Source organism: Maylandia zebra, linkage group LG16, assembly GCF_041146795.1.
Source record: "Maylandia zebra isolate NMK-2024a linkage group LG16, Mzebra_GT3a, whole genome shotgun sequence".
Lineage (NCBI taxonomy): Eukaryota > Metazoa > Chordata > Actinopteri > Cichliformes > Cichlidae > Maylandia > Maylandia zebra.
Window position 1 is genome coordinate 2,091,600 of NC_135182.1, and position 24,636 is coordinate 2,116,235.

General features: G+C 43.0%; 1 protein-coding gene across 3 annotated transcripts in view; it reads left to right on the forward strand.

The window, feature by feature from the left end:
• Positions 1 to 24,636, forward strand: part of fer1l6 (fer-1 like family member 6) — a 73,111-nt gene that overhangs the window by 22,787 nt on the left and 25,688 nt on the right. For all 3 annotated transcript variants that reach the window (XR_003024948.2, XM_024805445.2, XM_024805446.2), the window contains exons 8-21: positions 3,046 to 3,202; positions 10,691 to 10,877; positions 11,164 to 11,265; positions 11,409 to 11,499; positions 11,593 to 11,710; positions 11,877 to 12,099; positions 14,673 to 14,781; positions 14,927 to 15,173; positions 16,269 to 16,389; positions 17,702 to 17,802; positions 20,786 to 20,888; positions 21,227 to 21,346; positions 21,614 to 21,766; positions 21,865 to 22,036. Coding sequence is in view for 2 of the 3 variants with exons in the window: in XM_024805445.2 (XP_024661213.2) it covers positions 3,046 to 3,202; positions 10,691 to 10,877; positions 11,164 to 11,265; positions 11,409 to 11,499; positions 11,593 to 11,710; positions 11,877 to 12,099; positions 14,673 to 14,781; positions 14,927 to 15,173; positions 16,269 to 16,389; positions 17,702 to 17,802; positions 20,786 to 20,888; positions 21,227 to 21,346; positions 21,614 to 21,766; positions 21,865 to 22,036 (2,004 nt within the window). In the remaining variant the exon portion in view is untranslated. The remainder of the gene's footprint in view (positions 1 to 3,045; positions 3,203 to 10,690; positions 10,878 to 11,163; positions 11,266 to 11,408; positions 11,500 to 11,592; positions 11,711 to 11,876; positions 12,100 to 14,672; positions 14,782 to 14,926; positions 15,174 to 16,268; positions 16,390 to 17,701; positions 17,803 to 20,785; positions 20,889 to 21,226; positions 21,347 to 21,613; positions 21,767 to 21,864; positions 22,037 to 24,636) is intronic.

Below are 24,636 nucleotides of genomic sequence, written 5' to 3' on the forward strand. Positions count from 1 at the left end.
TCACACCAGCTTGGTAACGGTGGTCTGTAAGTGCGCCGTCTCAGTCGAACCAGAACGCCAGATCTTCTCCCTCTGCGTCGGCGTTTGCGGCCTCCAGGGCCAGAGAACAAAGGCGTCTCAGGTGAGATGAATGGGGGGTCTGCAAACGGAGGGTCCGTGTTGCAAAGCTTGAGCTCCGGAAAGTTATAAGAAGACCGTCTTTTATGTCCAGTAAGGTTTGTCGGTCGTACACAAGGAGACAAGTGCTGCTCGTGAAAAAATAAAGGAAAAGTAAAATTAAACACAGAAGAAAGCCGTTGCTTGGGGGAGCTCGCGACGAGGCTGCCATACTCGGCGCCATCTTGAACGTACAACGTAAATGCTGGGCCAACACCACATTAAGCCCTGTGGTTTTAGAATGGCATGTCTCTCACTTTAGGGTGGATGTAGCTCACGCGGTAGCACAGATGATCGACTTTAGGGAAGGGTGGTGTTTCATTCACTGGCTGCTCAGGTCTTCATGCCAAATATCCTTGGGAACGATACTAACACCAAGTTGCTCAGTGTGTGCGGATGTTAGATAGAAAGCACTTCAGCACAGAAAAAAGTGCTTGTATGAATGGGTGAAAAACACATGATGTGTAAAGCTCTTGGAGTGCTCCAAGAGAGCAGGAAAGAGCCATATAATAATCAGCAGAGGTGTGGACTCGAGTCACATGACCTGGACTCGAGTCAGACTCGAGTCATTAATTTTATGACTTTAGACTTGACTTGAAAAAATGTTCTAAGACTTGTGACTTGACTTGGACTTTTACACCAATGACTTGGGACTTGAATTGGACTTGAACCGGTTTACTTGAAAAGACTTGATATTTTACCCCAAATATAAAATTTAACATGCATATTATATAGAGATTGAAAATGTGACGTCATTCACGGGTAGAACCGCAAAGGATTCTGGGAACTCGTGGCAAGCGGTACTAGCGCACGCAGGCTTTCAATTGAAATCAGTCACACAGCGATAAAAAGAAACACAAAAATGGCAAGAAGATGTTGTATTATTAACTGCAATAGCTGGTCGCATGACAGCCACGGGAAGCCGACGGGTAAAGAGATCGGTTGTTATCGGATTACGTCGCTGAAGAGAAATTGTTCAGCCATGTTTCCGAAGTAACAAAGACGCGACGGATGGCCTGGATTGCAGCCATTCAAAGATCAAATATAACGTCCCAGAACCCTCCAGCTCACAGGTTAGTCTGCTCCAAGCATTTACACGAAGGTCAGTGTTTTTTAGTAGTTAATACGTCATTTTCATAACATAATTAGTGATATAGGTTACAAGCAAGTCTGGCGCTGAACAGAAATTGTCGCGCTATGCTCCTGTGTTTATTGTGCATAAATAGTGAATTGTCCTGACACAATATTGTGTTTCGCTTCTGTTATTATGGTACATTGACAAAAACATATACTTTTATTCACAGGATAAAACAGGTTTTTTGTATCACTAATTGCCCAGTACGATTACAGCATACAGTATTATTGTCACTGCTACATTTCTGTGATGCTACCAGAAATTATTTCCACTACTAATTAATTACCATTGAGCTCAAAGGTCCTATTAATAAACGGTTAAGGAATGTGTATTTATGACGACGATTTGTGAGACTGGTAAACTTATGATACGTACGATGGTCTTTCGTTCTACACGGTGCATTTCAAGGTCCTGCACCCATCCGTTGGTAAACTGTACCTGGGCTTGTTGCAGTGACTGGAAGTTACTAAACTTCATGAGTGTGTGCGCTCACTCCAAGAACCGTATGATTATAAATATGCATATAAATATGCTAAGATGAGATAGCTGACTTCATCTAACTAGCAAATGTTGTCCAGGCTACGTTGGTGATGCAGTTTTTTTTAATGTGTATGATATTTTTGTCATGCGATTTTAAAGCTGGTCCTACAACCGCATCCAAGAATAACATGCAGCTTATCTCAGAACTGTCGGTGAAAATTATTCTTGGAGCTAGGTTTAATTGAGCTGCATTTTAAAGAGGTGCAATTTCACAATTTGTGTATATTTTCTAAGTTCACTATTTTGTCATGTGTTGAGAAAAACACAGATTTTAAAATTACATGGTCTAATATTTACATTTAGCATAACTGCAACATTATTTTTTCGTTTTTTTTTTTAAAGACTCGAAAGGACTTGAAATTCAAAGTTTCAGACTTGTGACTTGACTCGGACTTTTACACCAGTGACTTGAGACTCGACTCTGACTTGCCTGACATTACTTGAGACTTGACTTGAGACTTGAGGATAAAGACTTGAGACTTACTTGAGACTTGCAAAACAATGACTTGGTCCCACCTCTGATAATCAGACCATTTACTCAAGTTCATAGGTGTGTGAAGACAGACGAGGGAATAATTTTGGCAACATAGCGTATGTAAAGTAGCTTTTCTAGTGGAGAGTTTTGGCAGATTGGTCAAGATAAAGGCAAAGCAGCCTTTGAAAACTGTTTGCTTTGTGACGAACTCTGACCTGTTTGACTGTCACAAAAAACAAACCAACAACAAGACTCAGTGCCAAATTCTAATGAAGTGATCTTCTACAGAAATGTGTTTGTGCCAACTTGGCACAGACTCATGTCTGGTTATAGTTCGGGGCGATTGTGGCTCAAGAGTTGGGAGTTCGCCTTGTAATCGGAAGGTTGCCGGTTCGAGCCCCTGCTCGGACAGTCTCGGTCGTTGAATCCTTGGGCAAGACACTTCACCCGTTGCCTACTGGTGGTGGTCAGAGGGTCCGGTGGCGCCAGTGTCTGGCAGCCTCGCCTCTGTCAGTGCGCCGCAGGGTGGTTGTGGCTACACTGTAGCTGCCATCACCAGTGTGTGAATGTGTGCGTGAATGGGTGGATGACAGGTTGTGTAAAGCGCTTTGGGGTCCTTAGGGACTAGAAAAGCACTATACAAATACAGACCATTTATTTCTCAGATTATTGATTTAATTTCATTTATTGAATTTACCTGTTCATAAATCACACTAGTGTCTCTTCCTTACTCCTGTAGGTCACCAGTTCATCAATAAGTGGGCAATGCTAACCGAAGGTGGTGACATTAGCACTGGGGTCAAAGGTTATATCAAGTGTGACATCAGCCTTTCATCGAAGGGAGATACCATGCAGCCAGGACAAAAAGCAAGTGATGCCGAGGAGCAGATAGACAAGTATGAACCATCTTTTTAATGTCATTCATAATTTAACTGACCCGATGTTTTTGTAGATTTCGTAGAAAGAAACATAAATTGTCTGTTTGTTTGTTTTCAGTCTAGGATCCAGTTTTCAAGATATCATTTTCAATATGTCTGTGAAGGTTCTCAGTCATCCAGGTCACGGTAGTCTAAGGAGCTTGGAAAGAAAAGTCAGGACTTTTTAAAATAATAATGCACATAATTATTTTAGATTTCCATATCACTCCCATAGGGCTTACAGTTTTTTCTGATTGCTTAAGCACATTTTTTGTAACTATTGGCTAATTTTGCAAAACTCTTCACACAAATAAGAAAACCTGTCACCCAATCATCAAAACATTGTAGTTCTCTTGCAAAAGCAAACACAGCTAGATTAACTCTTCACACCTTCGTAAAAATGGTGTTTCCGTATCAAACAGTACACACAAGCCATCATCTACTAAGCACACAATGCGCCAACTGCACACTGATGGTATGAATACAAAACACATCTGGCTTTTGCTTTCTCTGTGCACAAGGTAGGCCATGTCAGTTTGAGCTCATACTTCTGTCATAGATCCATAAGCATAGAGGGATCCAAACTTCAAGTACTGGTGTTTATTCAAACACATCAAAACAAACACAAGTGTTTATTTCCAAGTATAGGATTATTTGCAATCGCCATAATGACTATATGGGTTACTTGGTCTGCAGTGAACATGCTTCCTCTGCCCCAGCATCTGGTCATCTAGCAATTCTGTAAAGTAACAATTTCAGTATTTTTACATCAATGGTATTGGTGTGTTTCTCATTGGCATATGGCAGTGCTACAGATCTTAGTGCGAAGTGACTGTACTAACCGATTCTCATTTCAAGATGTCCTTATGGTGCTTGCTACAGTGTAGCGGCTCGAGTTAGGCTGGACCCGTTGGCCAGCTACCCTCAGGGTCATTCCACGGTTGATTACATGGTCCACTATTGTAGCTCTGATGTCATCAGCAATTCTATTTCTTACTCTTCCTACCCTTCCTCTCCCCCCTCCTCATCTTCCTCTCCCCCTTCCTCGTCTTCCTCTTGCTCCTCCTTGTCCTTGTCGTCCTCTTCATCCTACTTCTTCACCTCCACGTCCTCTTCCTCGGCCTCCTCTACTTCTCACTCTTTCTGCTCCCTCCATTGTACTCCGCACACACAGCTTACCTGTATTATAGTGCTTAGGCTGATTGCAAAGTGAACTAATTATCTAAAAAAGTTTTCACATGTGAAAGTGTGCCAGACAGTTGGCAAATTAGTGTTAATGATAGCCATACATGTGTATACTTTTGCTAGGAGTGTGTTGGAAATTTGGTAATTGAGTGTTGTGCAGTGAATTGTGCCTACAGTTTTGCAAAGTGTGTGTTACAAAATTGCAAACTGAGTGCAAAGCAGTTTTTGTGCTTTTAGTTTTGCAAACTCAGTGAGTGGTTTTGCTATAAGTCTGAATAGTTTTAGAGATTGTGCTACAGGAATCACAGTTAGGGTTTAAGCATTCAGAAAAAACTGTAAATCTGGGACTCTCCACCATTTGACCTTAGAACTGAAGAAGCTTCTCGGATGAGAGGTGAAACGTCTTCAAGCAACTTAAAGAAGTCCAGACGCTTTTCTTTCCAAGCTCCTTAGACTATCATTTTCAAATTTTGTGTGATGGTAGATGCCAGTACCAGCTCGAACTGATTTAATTTTTCTGAAAACCAGGTTAATGTCAAGGCCACCAAAGATTTTACATTACCCACAATTTTTATGAACATCAAAACAATATACTATGTTTTGATGTACATGAGTACCATTGGTTGGCAAAGCATTTGATCTTCACCTTTATTATAAATGCTAAAAGTCAAAGTAGACCTATATTGAATAATATATCACATGACAGGGCATGGAGAAAGCTGCAAAACACCTCCCAGTTCATTGTTCCTTCAGTGGGCTGGTTTCAGTCATTATGCAAATGTACTAAGATTGAAACCTGCAGTCAGCTGAGACTGAAGACGTCACCTGATGATGACGAAACGTTTCTCCCACAAAGCGCTACGTCCAGATGAACAGAATCAACTTTTGGAGATTTACTTTCCTGGATGATTGAGATGCATCAACACACTTTTTTTCAGTACAAAGCCCTACAATGTTACAAAATTCCATGAATATATCTTAAAGTCTAAAGTTTTTACTGCTTATAGAAGCTAAAGATTTCATTCAAGTTGCTCCGATCATATGAGTAAAAAATGACACCTGTTTCATTTTCATTTTAGAATGTAACGCTTCAAAGTCATAGGTAGAAGCTCCAGGTCAGACGAATTAGGAAAATCTTTCTCTTGAATCATTTCCAAACGTTAGAGCAATATATTTATCATTAAGGGACACATTTTTTCAATACAACATTATTTAACATTATTATTTGACTTCATAATGACAATTAATTGATATATTACTCTAAATGTCCATGTTAACAATGTTTCAGTTTCAGTTTTCAGGGTTTTTTTGTCATATGCAAGTTAGCACAGGGTCAACATTGCAATGAAATGTGTTTATGTGTTATGTTGACATCACCTGATCTATGAAAATAATGCACATCATTATTGGAGATTTCCATATCACTAATACTTACATCAGCATAAAACATCAAGGTCTTAGTATAGTTGTTGTATAGTATAGCACTTCTTATCCTCCCGTACTTTCCCGTATTGAGACACATTTTTTAATGTCATTTATGTAAATAAATCAGTCAAGGAGATGCTGTGAGCACCACTGTGCTTACGTGAAAAACAAACTTGACTGTTGTCCACATCACAATGAAAAGAAATATTGTTCTTCTGGAAAATAGTGCCAAGTGGCACCTGGTACAAAGACAAAAGGTGGTCCAAGAATGGAAACTTATGTTACTCCTCAAGGGAGGGAAGCAGCGGTGCAGCTAAAACTATCAGTGCTGACACAGAAACTTATCAGAGAGGAAGGACCTAAACCATTGGAGAGCTGAGGCAGTGATGCCCACCCACCAGTCATGATCCACAGTGTCAAAGGCATCAGTAACATGCAGTGGCATGCAAAAGTATTCGGCCCCCTTGAACTTTTCCACATTTTGTCACATTACAGCCACAAACATGAATCAATTTTATTGGAATTCCACGTGAAAGATGTTACGAAATCAGTTTCACCCGGTTCTTTTTATTCCTCGAAGCATCCAGAGATGGCACCGGAACTCAGTAGTCATTCCACAAAACCTTTATTCATCTTCATTTAAGCATGCATCTTCTAGAAGGGAAGACGTGCCAGGCCGGTGTCCCTCTGCAGAATCTTCCACCTCTTTGTTAGTTACAGCCAGCTTTATAGAAGTGACCCCATCATGAAACCCCCATGGTGCGCTGCAAACCCTGTGTGTCTGTGTTTATGCACGAGCATGTGAGTGCCTGTGTGTGCGCATACCCACGTGTCTATGTGAGTGCACGTGAGTGACTGTGTGCGCGTACCTGTGTGTATGTGTGTGTACGTGAGTGAGTGAGTGTGCATGTAGGTGTGGGTGTGTCGTAACAGTCAAAGCACTGTGTGTGTCTCTGCATACGTGACTTCCTGGGGGTCATAAAAGTAATCTCCTCACCCAAGCTACACCAAATTCCTCTACACAACATAGAAAACAGAGTTAACATATTACAAACACCGAGACCCCCACTCTGCATCCACTGGGTCGTTGGCCTCTTGTTGTCTTACATTTACAGATAAGCATGTGGAGAGTCTCCTGCAAACCTACTTCTAAGTTTATAACAATTATGAGTTTTTATTAAAGGTACAAGCATCAGCATCAGCAACCCCCAACTGTAGCTTCCTGTCTCCTGGCAGGCAGGCAGACCCCCAGTGTCCATAAATTCCTTTCTCTCTAAACAATTACACTCTCAGGCTACAGCTAAGCCAAACTGAAACACAGACCAATCCCTCCTTATTCCTCTGATCTAAACAAATTTAACACATCATATTATAATAATTATTTTCTTGTACTCACAAAGACCAACACAAAGTGGTGTACACGTGAGAAGTCATACATGATTCCAAACATTTTTTACAAATAAATAACTGCAGAGTGGGGTGTGTGTAATTATTCAGCCCCCTGAGTCAATACTCTGTAGAACCAGCTTTTGCTGCAGCTCCAGCTGCCAGTCTTTTAGGGTCTGTCTCTACCAGCTTTGCACATCTACAGACTGAAATCTTTGCCCATTCTTCTTTGCAAAACAGCTCCAGCTCAGTCAGATTAGATGGACAGCGTTTGTGAACAGCAGTTTTCAGATCTTGCCACAGATTCTGGATTGGATTTAGATCTGGACTTTGACTGGGCCAGTCTAACACATGGATATGTTTTGTTTTAAACCATCGCATTGTTGCCCTGGCTTTATGTTTAGGGTCGTTGTGAACCTCCGCCCCAGTCTCAAGTCTTTTGCAGACTCCAAGAGGTTTTCTTCCAAGATTGCCCTGTATTTGGCTCCATCCATCTTCCCATCAACTCTGACCAGCTTCCCTGTCCCTGCTGAAGAGAAGCCCCCCCAGAGCATGATGCTGCCACCACCATATCTGACAGTGGGGATGGTGTGTTCAGAGTGATGTGCTGTGTTAGTTTTCTGCCACACATAGCGTTTTGCATTTTAGCCACTAAGTTCCATTTTGGTCTCATCTGACCAGAGCAGCTTCTTCCACATGTTTGCTGTGTCCCCCACATGGCTTGTGGCAAACTGCAAACGGGACTTCTTCTGGTTTTCTGTTAACAATGGCTTTCTTCTTGCCACCATAAAATGGTAAATTACCATAAAGGCCAACTTTGTGCAGTGCACGACTAATAGTTGTCCTATGGACAGATTCCCCCAGCTTCACTGGGTGAATGGGTTAAATGCAGAGGAACTATTTCCCTATGGGGACTAACACGCACACTTTTTTTATGAGCTGTAGATCTCTGCAGCTCGTCCAGAGTCACCATGGGCCTCTTGGCTGCATTTCTGATCAGCGCTCTCCTTGTTGGGCCTGTGAGTTTAGGTGGACGGCCTTGTCTTGGTAGGTTTACAGTTGTGCCATACTCCTTCCATTTCTGAATGATCGCTTGAACAGTGCTCCGTGGGATGTTCAAGGCACACTCAGTGCTGTGGTGAGTATTAAATATCACTTTGTATTAGTTCTGCTGGGTTATGCAACATGATATCCGGAGGCAGTGCCGCTGTGCAGCATTTCTGCAAAGAGTGTGGCCCAGGTGCTGTTTCAGGTCATCTCCCGAGTCGTTATCCCGAAAGAGGTACTAGTTGACCAGAACACATTGTTCATTGTCACACTAAAAGAGCTGTACGAATTATTGAGTAGTAAATATGTTCGGACCAGCGTCTGCCACCCTCAGGCTGACAGGTTGGGGGAGCGGCTGAATAAGACTATAAAATCCATGATTAGTAAGTTCTTTCATTTGGATGGACACAATTGGGATCGCTGGTTAGACCCTCTGTTGTTTGCAGTGCAGGAGGTGATCCAGGCGTCCACGGGATTTTCTCCTCTTGAAATGAACATCTTTGAGCCAGTCCAAGGGCTGCTCGAATCAGAGATATCAGTACAGGGAGTGCAGAATTATTAGGCAAATGAGTATTTTGTCCACATCATCCTCTTCATGCATGTTGTCTTACTCCAAGCTGGAAAAGCATTTGCAGAGCGGCTTGGATTATAAAGAATTAATAAACCACTGAAGGTTGTATCGGGGGAGCTCAAGCTTCAATCGAGATTCATGTTACTCATGCTCAGTGCTACAGACAGATGATGTACAGGGAGTGCAGAATTATTAGGCAAATGAGTATTTTGTCCACATCATCCTCTTCATGCATGTTGTCTTACTCCAAGCTGTATAGGCTCGAAAGCCTGCTACCAATTAAGCATATTAGGTGATGTGCATCTCTGTAATGAGAAGGGGTGTGGTCTAATGACATCAACACCCTATATCAGGTGTGCATAATTATTAGGCAACGTCCTTTCCTTTGGCAAAATGGGTCAAAAGAAGGACTTGACAGGCTCAGAAAAGTCAAAAATAGTGAGATATCTTGCAGAGGGATGCAGCAGTCTCAAAATTGCAAAGCTTCTGCAGCGTGATCATCGAACAATCAAGCGTTTCATTCAAAATAGTCAACAGGGTCGCAAGAAGCGTGTGGAAAAACCAAGGCGCAAAATAACTGCCCATGAACTGAGAAAAGTCAAGCGTGCAGCTGCCAAGATGCCACTTGCCACCAGTTTGGCCATATTTCAGAGCTGCAACATCACTGGAGTGCCCAAAAGCACAAGGTGTGCAATACTCAGAGACATGGCCAAGGTAAGAAAGGCTGAAAGACGACCACCACTGAACAAGACACACAAGCTGAAACGTCAAGACTGGGCCAAGAAATATCTCAAGACTGGTTTTTCTAAGGTTTTATGGACTGATGAAATGAGAGTGAGTCTTGATGGGCCAGATGGATGGGCCCGTGGCTGGATTGGTAAAGGGCAGAGAGCTCCAGTCCGACTCAGACGCCAGCAAGGTGGAGGTGGAGTACTGGTTTGGGCTGGTATCATCAAAGATGAGCTTGTGGGGCCTTTTCAGATTGAGGATGGAGTCAAGCTCAACTCCCAGTCCTACTGCCAGTTTCTGGAAGACACCTTCTTCAAGCAGTGGTACAGGAAGAAGTCTGCATCCTTCAAGAAAAACATGATTTTCATGCAGGACAATGCTCCATCACACGCGTCCAAGTACTCCACAGCGTGGCTGCAAGAAAGGGTATAAAAGAAGAAAAACTAATGACATGGCCTCCTTGTTCACCTGATCTGAACCCCATTGAGAACCTGTGGTCCATCATCAAATGTGAGATTTACAAGGAGGGAAAACAGTACACCTCTCTGAACAGTGTCTGGGAGGCTGTGGTTGCTGCTGCACGCAATGTTGATGGTGAACAGATCAAAACACTGACAGAATCCATGGATGGCAGGCTTTTGAGTGTCCTTGCAAAGAAAGGTGGCTATATTGGTCACTGATTTGTTTTTGTTTTGTTTTTGAATGTCAGAAATGTATATTTGTGAATGTGGAGATGTTATATTGGTTTCACTGGTAAAAATAAATCATTGAAATGGGTATATATTTGTTTTTTGTTGAGTTGCCTAATAATTATGCACAGTAATAGTCACCTGCACACACAGATATCCCCCTAAAATAGCTAAAACTAAAAACAAACTAAAAACTACTTCCACAAACATTCAGCTTTGATATTAATGAGTTTTTTGGGTTCATTGAGAACATGGTCGTTGTTCAATAATAAAATTATTCCTCAAAAATACAACTTGCCTAATAATTCTGCACTCCCTGTATATGCAAAAGCTTAAGCTATTATGAGACTTGCCTTTGTGCTGCTCATCCCTCCACTTGTTGCTCATAATTCGTAGCAAATTTGATATAAGTGTATGGTTTATTGTCATCCTCAGGAACCTGTTGATTCCAGAGGGGTTTCCTTCTGAACGACCATGGGCTCGTTTCTGTGTGAAGGTGTATCGAGCTGAAGGCCTTCCCCGCAACAACTCCAGCATCATGGCTAATGTCACCAAGGCCTTCATAGGAGAAAACACAGCACTCATAGACCCATATGTTGTGGTCAGCTTCTTCAAACAAGTGGTTGGTTAAATGTCATTTATTAGCAGATAAGTCTGATCATTTATATTTAGAAATTAAACATAAAAGCTACTTTTCACTGCCTCCTTGTTCTGAGGGTCACTGGGGCTGGTATCTCTGCAGGTGATTTGGGAGGCTTTTACACTAGAGTGTAAAATTATACATTTATACAGTGTTTTACTATTTACATCATAAGCACTTTGCACCAGGAGCCCCCTCGCAGTGAAGTGGCAGTACTCGCCACTGTGCAAATCAATATCACGTTCTAATCATTTACTCGTCCCTTCAGGGTCGGACGTCAACACAAAAGTCGACAGCAGATCCAGTGTGGAATGAGCAGATTGTCTTCACTGAAATGTTTCCTCCTCTGTGTCAGAGACTGAAGATCCAGGTATGAACGCAGAAGTGCTCACTTCATGTTTGTATGTAGTTTCACTGTAATTTACACTTAGAAAGAGTCATGTTTTAAGTCCATAATCACTGACCTCATATCAAACTAATGTTTCTAGAATTCTGGCTTCTCTTTCCTCGTAGGTTTGGGATGAGGGAAGCATGAACGACGTTGCCATTGGAACCCATTACTTTGACCTGAGATGCATCTCCAATGAACAGGATGGTGACAGAGGTAGGAAACAAAGTCCATGACACAAGAATTACTGAGGAACTGTTAGTTGATCTGTGGTGACTTTTATATCTCTTGTTTTTATTATTTCTCCAGGGTTTTTACCAACATTTGGCCCTGCTTGGATCAACCTGTATGGGTCTGCTCGAAATTTTTCTTTGGGTGATGACACAGGGGAGCTTAATGAGGGCATTGGAGAAGGTGTGTCGTACAGGTAATATTAAAAGTTCATTCTGAGAAAAACTTATTTTGGGGTCTTTACCTTACAACATAAAGTGTCTGTTGTTGTGATTTGGCACTATGTAAGTAAAACTGAATTGAATGGAAAGGAACTGAATTAAACTGAAACCAATGAGCTGCCCGATTTCTGTTGGTATCAGGGGCCGACTCTACATGGAGCTGGCTGTTGAGATTCTGTCGGGAGGGACAGGGTCAGACTCCAAACTTAGCCGTATTATGAAGCCAATAAAAGATGCTAAAGCAGGAAAAGCTGGAGGGAAAGATGGGAAAACCCCTGCAGGAGGAGCAGGCACAGGTGGAGCTGCTGATGATGACAAAGGAAGAGCTGCAGCAGAGGTCCTGCCTGTGGATCCTCCTCCTGTGGTAAGAGGAGTGTGTGTGTGTGTGTGTGTGTGTGTGTGTGTGTGTGTGTGTGTGTGTGTGTGTGTGTGTTCCAGTATTTTATCAGTATTTACACACTGAGGTTAATTATGGAGTTCCACAGGGTTCAGTGCTAGGACCAATTCTGTTTACATTATACATGCTTCCCTTAGGCAGCATCATTAGAAGACATAGCATACATTTACACTGCTATGCAGATGACACCCAGCTCTATCTGTCCATGAAGCCAGATAACACACACCAATGAGTTAAACTGCAGGAATGTCTTAAAGACATAAAGACCTGGATGGCCGCTAACTTTCTGCTTCTTCATTCAGATCAAACTGAGGTTATTGTACTTTAGCAATGGGTGCCATTTAGCTCAGTGCATTGAACAGGCAACCACATGTCGTACAACTGAAAGTGGCCAGCCCAGGTGTGAGTCCAACCTGCCGCCCTTTACTGCATGTCTTCCCCTCTTTCTTTTCCTCTGCTTTCCTGCCATTTCTTCACTGTATCTGTCAATAAAGTTGTAAAAGGCCCCAAATAAAAAATACAAAAAAACCCAGCAATATGATATACAACCAGGTGCCTACTCAGCATGGCATTACCTTGGCCTCCAGTAACACTGTGAGGAACCTTGGAGTCATTTTTGACCAGGACATGTCCTTCAATGCACATATTAAACAAAGAATTCAAAATCCTGCTCCTCACATACAAGGTCTTAAATAAATCACTTTTTTTTTTTTTATTGTCACATCACATGTGCAGGCACACTGGCACAGCACATGTGAGTGAAATTCTTGTGTGCGAGCCCCACAAGCAACAGAGATGTGCAAACACAACAACACAAACGAGCAAAATACAAGAATGGCCAACCTGAAACTAATAAATATATGTACAATATATAATAGTGTATGCATTTCTGGATGTGTATACTAAATATTTTCCTACGTGTGTGTGTGTGTGTGTGTGTGTATACACATTTTTACAAATGAAATAGTAAAAAAATAAAATAAAATAATAATAATAGTAATAATAATAAAATATATAAAATATACAGAGTTGAATATGTGCAAAACAAGTGGCATTTATATACAATGTGGAGTGCATAATGTTGAAATCAGGCCCCATCTTATCTTAATGACCTTGTAGTACCATATCACCCTATTAGAGCACTTCGCTCTCGCTCTGCAGGCCTACTTGTTGTTCCTAGAGTATTTAAAAGTAGAATGGGAGGCAGAGCCTTCAGTTTTCAGGCCCCTCTTCTGTGGAACCAGCTTCCAGTTTGGATTCAGGAGACAGACACTATCTCTACTTTTAAGATTAGGCTTCAAACTTTCCTTTTTGCTAAAGCATATAGTTAGGGCTGGACCAGGTGACCCTGAATCCTCCCTTAGTTATGCTGCAATAGACGTAGACTGCCGGGGATTCCCATGATGCACTGGGTTTTTCCTTTCCAGTCACCTTTCTCACTCACTATGTGTTAACAGACCTCTCTGCATTGAATCATATCTGTTATTAACCTCTGTCTCTCTTCCACAGCATGTCTTTATCCTGTCTTCCTTCTCTCACCCCAACCAATCACAGCAGATGGCCCCGCCCCTCCCTGAGCCTGGTTCTGCTGAAGGTTTCTTCCTGTTAAACGGGAGTTTTTCCTTCCCACTGTCGCCAGAGCACTTGCTCATATAGGGTCATATGATTGTTTTGTCTGTATTATTGTAGGGTCTACCTTACAATATAAAGCACCTTGAGGCTACTGTTGCTGTAATTTGGCAGTATACAAGTACAATTGAGTTGAATTGAACCTAATTCTGAGAGCTTCCACCAAAGCTAAATATATCAATTACACAAAAGATTTTTCTAACTGGGAACCATAAAACCATTGCGTTAACAACATGCTGAAAAAGCATCTAATGGGGCAACATCATGCTGCCTTTTTCTAAAGTCAGATAAAATTCCAGGACTTTTGGCAGGACTTGCAAACAGTTCATGATTTTAGTAGTTTTACTGACCTGCAATGTCTCCCTCTGGATGAGAGCATAGTGAAGCGTAAAAATGCATTTAGTAAAGTAATTAAGTATGGTTGAAATGTAGTCATACTTTAAATATTTCAATTTTATGCTGCTTTCTAGTTTTCTTCATTATTGTACTTCAAACCACTTTTTAATTGTTTAGATTTCTCCTTTCATGCAGATTTTAAAATATGGTTCTAGTGATTCTCTTTTGTGTCTGGGGATTCAAAGCGCTTTATGCAACATGCAGCATCCTAATAAATAGCCTAATAGCATCTAATTATGATTAAAAAGTGTAAATACATGTTTTACCATTTGTACAGTGCCACTTTTCATCTATTTTTCTATACAAAGGCACATGAGCTTGAAAATTAAACACAGGTTTCACATTTTTCTACACGCTTGTACCTGGTACTTGGTCCCTCGTGTATCACCTCACTGAAAAATTCTGGAAACCTCCGTGTCTCCAGATGGATAATTACTTTCTCCATTTAGGTTGTGCAAAAAGAGTATTGTGCAAATTTCAGAGAAATGAATACATGAAGATGTTTCTGTGTCCAGCTTAATGCAGACGACAATGAGAGCTTCCTGCTGTTTGGTGCGTTGTTTGAGGCCACCATGATTGACAGGAAAATTGGAGACAGGCCTATCAGCTTTGAGTTCTCTCTCGGTAAGTGGATGTGTGGAGTGTTAAGGAGTTTAGTGTCCTGCTAATCATTTAGTCACATAATCCAAACATGAAGAATAATACCAGTCTTGCATTTATGTGGTTAATATATAATGAAACTATCATTTACTATTCCTCCCACTATCAGGTAACTATGGTAACACCTTAGAGTCTGCCCCTCAGCCCACTATCAGTTTCACCAGTCCTGCAGTCCCTCGGAGGATGCCAAGAGTGCTGGATTTCCCAGACACTAGTGATGTGTTCGGCTCGTTCTCTCTCAGCACCTCCCCTAACAGTCCTACTTCCCCCCTGCTACCCAGAGAAACTCAAGACGCTGCCATGACTTCAAAATCCACCACATCTCCAGAAAAACCAATCATTGTGGAAGGAAACAGGTTGAGTCACTTTGCTGATCCTTTGAAAAACATTAAAGTTCTTGTGGATGTCAGAAACTCTGTTCTATGCACCAAAGACAGCACGTTTAATTTTCATTGGACAGTCATTGCAAACCGTGGATTTCTTTTTAAAATTTGCAATAAAACATAAACAGTGCCTTTATTAGAAAGCACAGATAGACAGATGGAAAGAGAGCGGGTGAGTGACATGCAGCAAAGGTTCAGCCAACAGGAAGTCACGCATCATAAGCTGTCAGTGTACTGGTCGAGCTACGTCCCTACCATTACCTAGGCTCACGAGCTTTGTGCAGGGACTAAAAGAACAAGATTTCCTATACAAGTAATGGTAATGGATTGGATTTATATAGCGCTTTTCAAGGCACCCAAAGCGCTTTACAATGCCACTATTCATTCACTCTCACATTCACACACTGGTAGAGGCAAGCTACAGTTGTAGCCTCAGCTGCCCTGACAGAGGCGAGGCTGCCATATCGCGCCATCGGCCCCTCTGGCCATCACCAGTAGGCGGTAGGGTAAAGTGTCTTGCCCAAAGACACAACGACCAGGACAGAGAGCCTGGGGACCGAACCGGCGACCTTCCGGTTACAGATGCGCTTCCCAACCCCCTGAGCCACGGTCGCCCCCCCAAGTATCCGAAATGAGCTTTCTCCTGGCCTCTCACTTACTGACAGGGTGAGGAGTTCAGCTTAGAGTAGAGCTGCTACTCCTCCACATTGAAAGGAGCCAGTTGAGGTGATTCAGGCATCTGATTTGACCTCCTGGTGAGGTGTTCTGGGCGTGTCAGCAGGCCTTTTATCGCCTCTGTGATTCCTCACATAAGCTGGAGGAGGTGGCTGGGGGGGATGGAGGTCTGGGCTTCTCCCCTGTTGTTGAATAAGAGGTTGCATGGATGGATGGATTAGGTTACTGGTGCTAATGATGTTAATAAAGGAGAGTCAATAATATTTAATAATAATAAATCACTCCTAGCCAAACCTATTGATATTAACAAATCATTAACAGTAGTGGACTGAAACAGTATCATTTTTTTTCTTTTTGTAAAGTTTCAAGTTTACAGTGTGTGTGTGTGTGTAGGTACTACATGTACTTGCCTCTGGAGAAGCAGAAGCCATGTATTAATGTGCTGAGTCACTGGGAAGAAAGAACCTACCGAATGCACAACTCAAACATGCTGGACAACATAGCAGTTCTTCTTGTATGTATACACACACACACACACACACACACACACACACACACACACACACACACACACACACACACACACACACACACTCAGAGCGAAACACATCTCATCTCTTTCAGTGTTAGTTCCATGATTGTTAGTATGCAAATTCTTATTCTTGGGATGTAGGCAGTGACAGTTTCTGTATATTCCTGAAAGTCTGTGGTGTTGTCGTGTGTGGCGGCCTGTGGTGGAAAAGCAGTGCCTCTGAGGACCCTTCTGGCCACACCTGTACCTGCTTACGAACTGGTTTGGTGACTTTGACCAGGGGCCTGTGGGAACCCATGGCACACCTAGATTTCTGCCTGTACTGACCCTTATGCAAAATAGGTGGAATTAAGACACAGTTCCAAAAGCAAACACAACTGATCAGTGCTGAGAGTGGTCCTGTTGCTGAGGTTGGGATGATCCTGTAATCTCTTATGAACGACCTCCAACGCTTCTATGACTGGGATGCAAGTGAAGACAGATGTAACATCTTTCACTGTACATGTACTGTTTATAAAATTAGGGAAACATAACCTGCACAAACAAAATAATTTGCAGGACAAATGGTTGACATCAATTTTGTTCGATTTGAAGAAGGTAGGGGGGGCAACTTCACTCACATGTGTTTATAAGGTTGGGGAAACCTGCAGTCAGCTGAGACTGAAGAAGTCACTTGGATGAGTGATGAAACGTTTCTCCAACTGAAAATGTCCAGATGAACAGAATCAACCTTTTGGGATTAACTTACCTGGATGATTAAGCACGCATCAAGACGTTATTTTATTAAACATTTTAAAATGTTAGCAGCACAAACAAACATTTTTGCAGCACAAACCAGCACAAATGTTTGACATCAATTTTGTTTGATTCCATTAATATGGGGGGGCTGGTTGACCTCTAGAAATTTTTGTTAATATCTTTAAAATAATAGCGGCACAAACAAAGATTTCTGCAGCACAAACCAGCACAAACCAGCACAAACGTAGCACAAATGTTTGATACCACTTTTGTTGGATTTGAAGAAGGTGGGGGGGGGGGGGGGGGGGGGGGGGGGGGGGGGCAACTTCACTCACATCATATCTTAAAGAAATGGACTGTCAACAACTGATGTGTGTTGATGAGTGTGTTAAAACTTCATTCTACTGTATATTAAGACACAGTGACACTTGATACATTTGTTAAAGTGAAAAAGTGACTTGGCTTTGACTGACCTGATAACTGTGTCAACATATCACCTACACTCACCTACACTCACCTACACTCGTGAGAGAAACTTCATCTTCATGTTTTGCAGGAGGAGGGGGTGACAAATGCATGGGAGCTCCACAGAAAGTCAGATCCTGCAGCCGAGCTGCTGATGAAATCTGTCCTCCAGGACTTTTGTGCAGATGCCAGGTAATCACAGCAACTCTTTAATGCTACTTTGTGAGCTAACTGTCTCACGTGGTTCACTTCCTGGGAAAATAAAGGCCAAACAATCAACTTAAATAATTAATTTAAATTTGAATAAAAATGTATTATTTTATAGCACAGAGCATAGCAGCAAATGTGATCTGACATTACAAGTCAATAAATACTGAGAACAGAACTCCTACAGCAAAAACAGCTTACTTAATAGTTGTCATTGTTCTAATTTTAGACATTCAAACTCCATTGTCACATTTTAAGCCATGACAGACTTAACAGACATTAACTTTGTCCATGGAATTGAAGCTTAGAATGTCTTCATAATGACACCATCCTTCCATGCTGGAGACCAAACTCCTGCAACGCTTGTACGGGGACTAAATGGCCCATAACCCCAAATTCCTGAAACACACAGGGGGGACGTCATCCACCCCAGGGGCCTGGCCACCAAGGAGTTGTTTAACTAACTCAGTGACCTCATCCCCAGTGATGGGCAGTGATAGACGAATCAGCCCACTCCACTCATCTCCAAGTTCTGCTTCCTCTACAGAAAGGATTAAGGAGTTCCTCGAAGCATTCCTGCCTATATAAATTGCATTTATTACTTCTAGGCTGGACAACTGTGGGCTGGACACTTAGACAGTATGGGAGGAATTACTAGAAATTAACGAACAGAATATCCAATTCGTACATTTGAAGCAGGATTTTTATCCACTGGAGCTACAACAGATGGAAGAGATTTTCACCATTTCCCCTCTGTGGCTCCAGAGACGGAGGAGACACCGCAGTGAGAAGTGAGGCAAGCGGAGCGCCTTACGTGCTAGCTAACAAGCTAACCCATACAGACCATCTCTCCCCATCCTTTTTGTCGCCAATACCAGGACCCGCGCTAACAAGCCAGACCAGATCCAGCTGAACAGTTGTGTTGTGATTGTCACCGAGATAACAACATCCCCGACACTGTGGTGGAGCTTGAGAGCTGCTCTCTGTTTGATTACCTGGATACCATGGATCAGGGACTTTCTCACCAACCAGCCTCAGGTGGTGAGAGTAGAACAGAACATCATCCACCCTGGTCCTGAATAGGACCTCACTTGCACAAGTACTTTTACAGAGCTGTGATCAAGAGCATACTCTGCCACGGCACGACTGTGGGGTACGGCAGCCGCACAGCCCAGGACAAAAAAGACTTGGCCTGGTCAAAATGCCCAGTGGATTGTGGGGGGACAGCTAACAGACCTCAGTTCAGTGTCTTGATACATGCTCAATCATCCTGGTAACCTCCGTTACTGGTAATGGGCACAAACACGCTCTCAGAATGGTTGACTGGTTCACCAGCTGACATTCCAGATAGGATATCCACCACCTCCCTGTGGATGCCTGGCTAAGACAATCGGGCCAGGACTGGATCCGGAGTTTCGTCATATCCCATGTGACCAGACATCAGGTTATAATGAGCCAACTGGAAAAAAGTTTCCCAGCAGACTTTTGACATAACTGGGTGTGCTCTTTCTGTGTAGTGGTGTCTCAATACAGTCTGTCCCTAATAAACACAAAATGTGAAAATGTCAGGGTTATGTCAGTGCACATCATTTGACCATCAATTTTCATCGCTTGATCGAAGGCTGAGCTTAGAGTGTCGTCACAAGACCGTTCTAGTGGGAAATCTTTTCTGGAGCGAATCATCGCTTTTCATCCTCCACAAGGTCGGTGTCGGACAAGCTCACATCACCGGTGAGAGCAACACAAAGGTCTGATCCCTCGGTCCCATTTCCAGAACTGATGGCAGTGGTCTTCAGGTGAGGCACAGCTGGTCCAGGGCTGCCCAACAGACATCCGGGAATCACTTCCTTGCTGTCAGGCTTGCTGAGTGCTGCCACCTGGGTCTCCCCTGACAGCTGCCACAGCGACCATTCCCCCACAGGACACCGGCTTTCCTGTGCCGTGACCGAAACCATTCTTGGAATGACTGGGGCAGGTGTTATCTCCTTCCCCCATCTTGTGGAGCCTCACTGCAGAGCCTGGGTGAAGTGGTGGCACTGCTAGAGACCCAGCATGAACAATTAAATTTTCCAGAATTTCTGTCTGGCATTTGGCCTGGTCCAGCTGCTGCTGGTGCTCCTCCACCTACTCCTGATACATGGCAGGCAGCTCCACCATCATCTGCGCCAGCACCTTTAATCCGCTGCTTCTGACGTCTTTATTAATTCAGGCTACCAAGTACAGCAGTTGAATCTAAAGTGGATGTACAATAGAGGTTAAAGTCACTAGCACATCCAGAAACTATTCACAGTGCTTCACTTATTTCACATTTTGTCACATTACAGCGTTATTCTAAAATTGATTCACATCCAGCACCCCAGCCATACTGGTCACATGTAGGTGGCATCTATTTTTACTGTGACTCGGGAGGTAGAGCAGGTCATCTGCTTATCAGAAGGTTGGTGGTTTGATCCTTGACTGCTTCAGTCTGTATGGCAAATGTCCTTGGGCAACATACTAACCCCAGGTTTCTCGCCAGTGGATCTGAGTATGAATGTGTGTGAATGTTAGACAGGAACTACTTGCATAGAGCAGATAAATGCTAAATAAGAACCAGTCCATTTACCATTCACCCTATGGTTCTGTTTTTGTTGTCCTACCTTGACCAGTTTTTTGACTGGGGAAATAACAGCAATGTTTCAGGCAGGTTTTCCAAGTTTACCACCTTATTAAACAAAATGCAAACGATACGATCCTGAGCTTTTTGAACTACGGTCTCTTTGAGAAACTTGAGATCTTCATTACAGACTTTTCTCTTCCTGTCAGCACAAATGTTCTTTTCTTTATTTTACTTTAGTTTTGAAAGCTCAGTAATTGTTAACATTTTGCAGCAGTCTTAGTCAACACTGCAAACTAGAGAGGGCTGGAAAAAATTTGGAAAAAGAATTTTATTCTGTTTGTGCTAAATATGTTTTTGGCTGTTTGTCAGGAGTTTCATTGAAGCAGCGGAGGCTAAGTTGAAGGCTGAGCTGAAGTCGACTTATCTAACACAGCTGGACAAGAAACGCCTGACCATGTGTAAACAGGAGCTGGTAGGAAAACTAAGTACAATACTTATCACATTCCTTTACATCTCAATTAACTTTTGTCTGCTTTTACCTCAGTACCTATGCAAAATGAACAACAAGCCTCACAGACCACCAATTATAATACATTTCAATCACATTGCAGACTTAAACTGTTTTGGATATTGATGTTTGTTGGCAAAAATGTCCAGTATGTAAGATATTTATTTACAACTCCTGGGCAGGTGCGACCAGATTTGCAGTTTAGTATTCCATATGCATAATGTGCATTACACAATCTTAACAACAGCGTACACAGCATTTATACAACACCGCATACAATAATGGATGTATGTGTATTGCAGGAAAGTATGATAGGGGAGGCACAGTCCCTGGTAGGGAGGAAGAAAAATGCTGGTGGTGTGAAAGAAATGCTACAGGACGCAGCAAAACTCACACATAAACTCCGCTTTCTTGTGGAGGAGGTTTGTATCTGTTAGTTGTCACAGGGATTCGTCTGATGGTTCTGGTTCTCTCACTGACATTGCAGAGTGTTTGTCTTGTGATATAAGGAAACTTCAGATGACTGATGCTGTGAAGTTGTATTACTGTAAAATAAATGGAAAAATCGAAGTCAAAATTGGGATGCAGGCACAGGAAAAAGTGTGAATTTTGAAATGTCTTTTTTTTAAAATTTGCCTTATATATGACAACTTTTCTCATTCACACATGTACATCCTCACAATCTCTAGCCCCAGCACACAGTTCCAGACATGTTTGTGTGGCTGCTGAGCAACAACAAGCGTGTTGCATACGCCCGGGTTCGAACCAGAGACCTGCTGTACTCCAGCAGGCAGGAGGCCCGAGGAATTAACTGTGGCAAGGTCATAACCCTGTTTCTCAAGGTAAACTCACATACGCAGAACATGTCTTATCCATAGGAAGGCTTCCAGATGAAAAATAATCTCTGTGTGTGGATGTGTGTGTGTCTGTGTGCACGCAGCCTCCAGGTAAGCGTGTTGCAGGCTTATCAGTCCAAGCGAAACTGGATATGTATCTGTGGTTTGGAGCTTGCAGGGACTCTAGCCACATGCTGGATAACCTGCCTGCAGGATTCACTCCAGCTACAGGGGGCGCTGATGCCAACAGCCCTCCCACACACTTGCACTGCGAAGGTGAGACTGAAGCTAACTTTTGCAGTGTCTATTTACCTTGTTTTATCTATTGTGCTTTTGCAGTGTACAGGCTTTCCATTTCTTTTGATCACTACCTAGAACCAGAAATCAGTCCATACTGACAAGACAGTTTCCTGCGTTATGATATGTAGAGACATGGAAAATATGTACATAGTTTCCAGGTCTAAAATGTGAAACCAGTGTTTCAAATGGCTCATAGAATTCATTAAAAACACAACCCTATAATTGTCACGGACTCAACTCAACTTAAATAAAAGTGCTTAGGTGTAGAAACAAACACACTGATAAGTCACACCAGTCAGCTCAGGGCAGCCCCATGACTCACCAAGGGCTACTGGGCCCTTGAACAGCAAATACACATCATACCCCAAAACTTTCTGTTGTACTAGGACAAGGACATCTCATCTTACATATGAAGCAGAGGAATAAGCTTGGCAGCTAAGAGACCATGGCCATAATGATGACAACTTGGTCACACCTAAGAAACTGGTACTATGATATGACTATATTTCAGTTCCCTGACAGGAGATTAGTCGACACAGAGTCTGAGTCAAGACTCAGCAGTAAGTCCAGGTCTACACAGCTGGTGGTTAGGTACTTCTTCTTGCGCCTATGTTGATGGTGAAGGGACTGAAGCAATCAGCACGAAGACCAGAGCTGTTTTGTCCAGTAGGCAACACTTCACCCGTTGCCTACTGGTGGTGGTCAGAGGGCCCGGTGGCGCCAGTGTCCGGCAGCCTCGCCTCTGTCAGTGCGCCCCAGGGTGGCTGTGGCTACAATGTAGCTGCCATCACCAGTGTGTGAATGTGTGTGTGAATGGGTGGATGACTGGTTGTGTAAAGCGCTTTGGGGTCCTTAGGGACTAGTAAAGTGCTATACAAACACAGGCCATTTACCATTTACCATGAATTTCAGTAATTCAAGTTTCAACAAAGACTTTTTAACAGCAGGACTCAGACCAAACCAGCACAACAGTATAATCGGTCTGCAGTGGTACCATGAGCTCACTTTTGAGAGTCTTAGCCACCTGTATTCCAGTCAGAGCAGCACCGAGCCCGAGAAGACAACTTCGTTTGAGATGACGGAGACACGGGATCTGGCTATCACGGGTGAAGTGTGAATATTTCCATGGAAACATGTGATCCTCAGATAAGTTACAGATTCATTAGTTTTTTCTGTGTCACAGAACACATGCACCTCAAAAGTGAGAGTTGGTGACTCTGTAACTCGTGGCATATTTCACCTTGGTAAGGTAGGTCCTGTCGGCTCCTTCTTCTACTCTGTTCAAGTGGCAAGAAGGGTACTGTGAGAGGTTCATCCCAGCTAGTGTGGCCACACTGGCATGGTGTAGAAGACTGGGCAATGGTTATAACCCAAGGTATCATTGGGACAATCACTGCGTAGCCCAAGCATTGACTTTCATCATTGGCTTGATTAAAGAGTCAGCCGGAGCTAATGTGGTTGTAGGCAGGAAGTTGAGCCACAGGAAGTTGAGCAAAGGTCTTCACATACCTTACACCTAGGAATGAAGGCTAAGTGTACTGCCTGGTAGTAGGAGGCCATTTAGGGGAGTCATGGTGAGTCACATGGTGAGGTTTGAAACAACTCCTACTAGTCTACCACTCGATACTGGTTAGCACTCTAACTAAACTGGAAAGATTTAAAGTAAATTTGGGATGAAATATGGCAGAGAAGCTAACCCTAGAAGCTAACGGTATAACGAGTCAAGTGGGCTCACTGCCCCCTGAGTCGGCTGCACCAACCCACCACGCCATGCTTTTTGACCCGGTAAGTAGTCCTGTGACGACACATCGTTTATTCAGTTCTTTGGTCTGATGCAGAGCAGCCTGTGTTGCCCTCCAAAGTCACTGACACCTGCAGAGATGGTGTTCAACAGAAGGTACAAAGAACTCACCTTCAACAGTTGAAAACAAAGGCGGCTGATACCCCAGGGAAGCCTTGAACGATGAGAGCCCTGCAGCTAGCTGGGAAGGATTGGAGGACACCACACACCAGCTCGCTGCTGGTCTGCAGGGAAAACCAGAGGAAAGACTAGCCAGGGGTCCCGGGACAGTGCAAAACTCTTTCCATATACTGGAGGTGAACTGGGGACCACAATCCGACACGATATCGATGGTTGTTGGTGTGAGACAATCATTTATCGTCTGGATCTTTGCTGGGTCAGCCCTAATTTGTCCTTTCTCAACAATGTAGCTTAAAAAGGAGACGGAGTCAACGTGAAACTTTCTCTCCCTCCACAGATAGGTTATCTAGGAGATGCTGCAGCACCAAACGGATATGTGACTCGTGTAAAGAAAGAGATTTGGGAAAAATCAGAATGTCATCTAAATAAATGAAAACAAACCTATTGAGGTAGTGTCTTAGCACGTCGTTGAGCAGGGCTTGGAAAACGCTCACCAGCTGAGCTTCCTGTTAGACAAGAGAGTGCTGAACGGAGTCCAAGCACTCTGTCATAACCTTTGAGCAGACGGACTCAAAAGCGAGACCCAGGATGCCAGTTCAGCGAATTTATTTACAGTGAAGTGCAGGTACTATTTACAGTGTCTATCAAAAGGGGA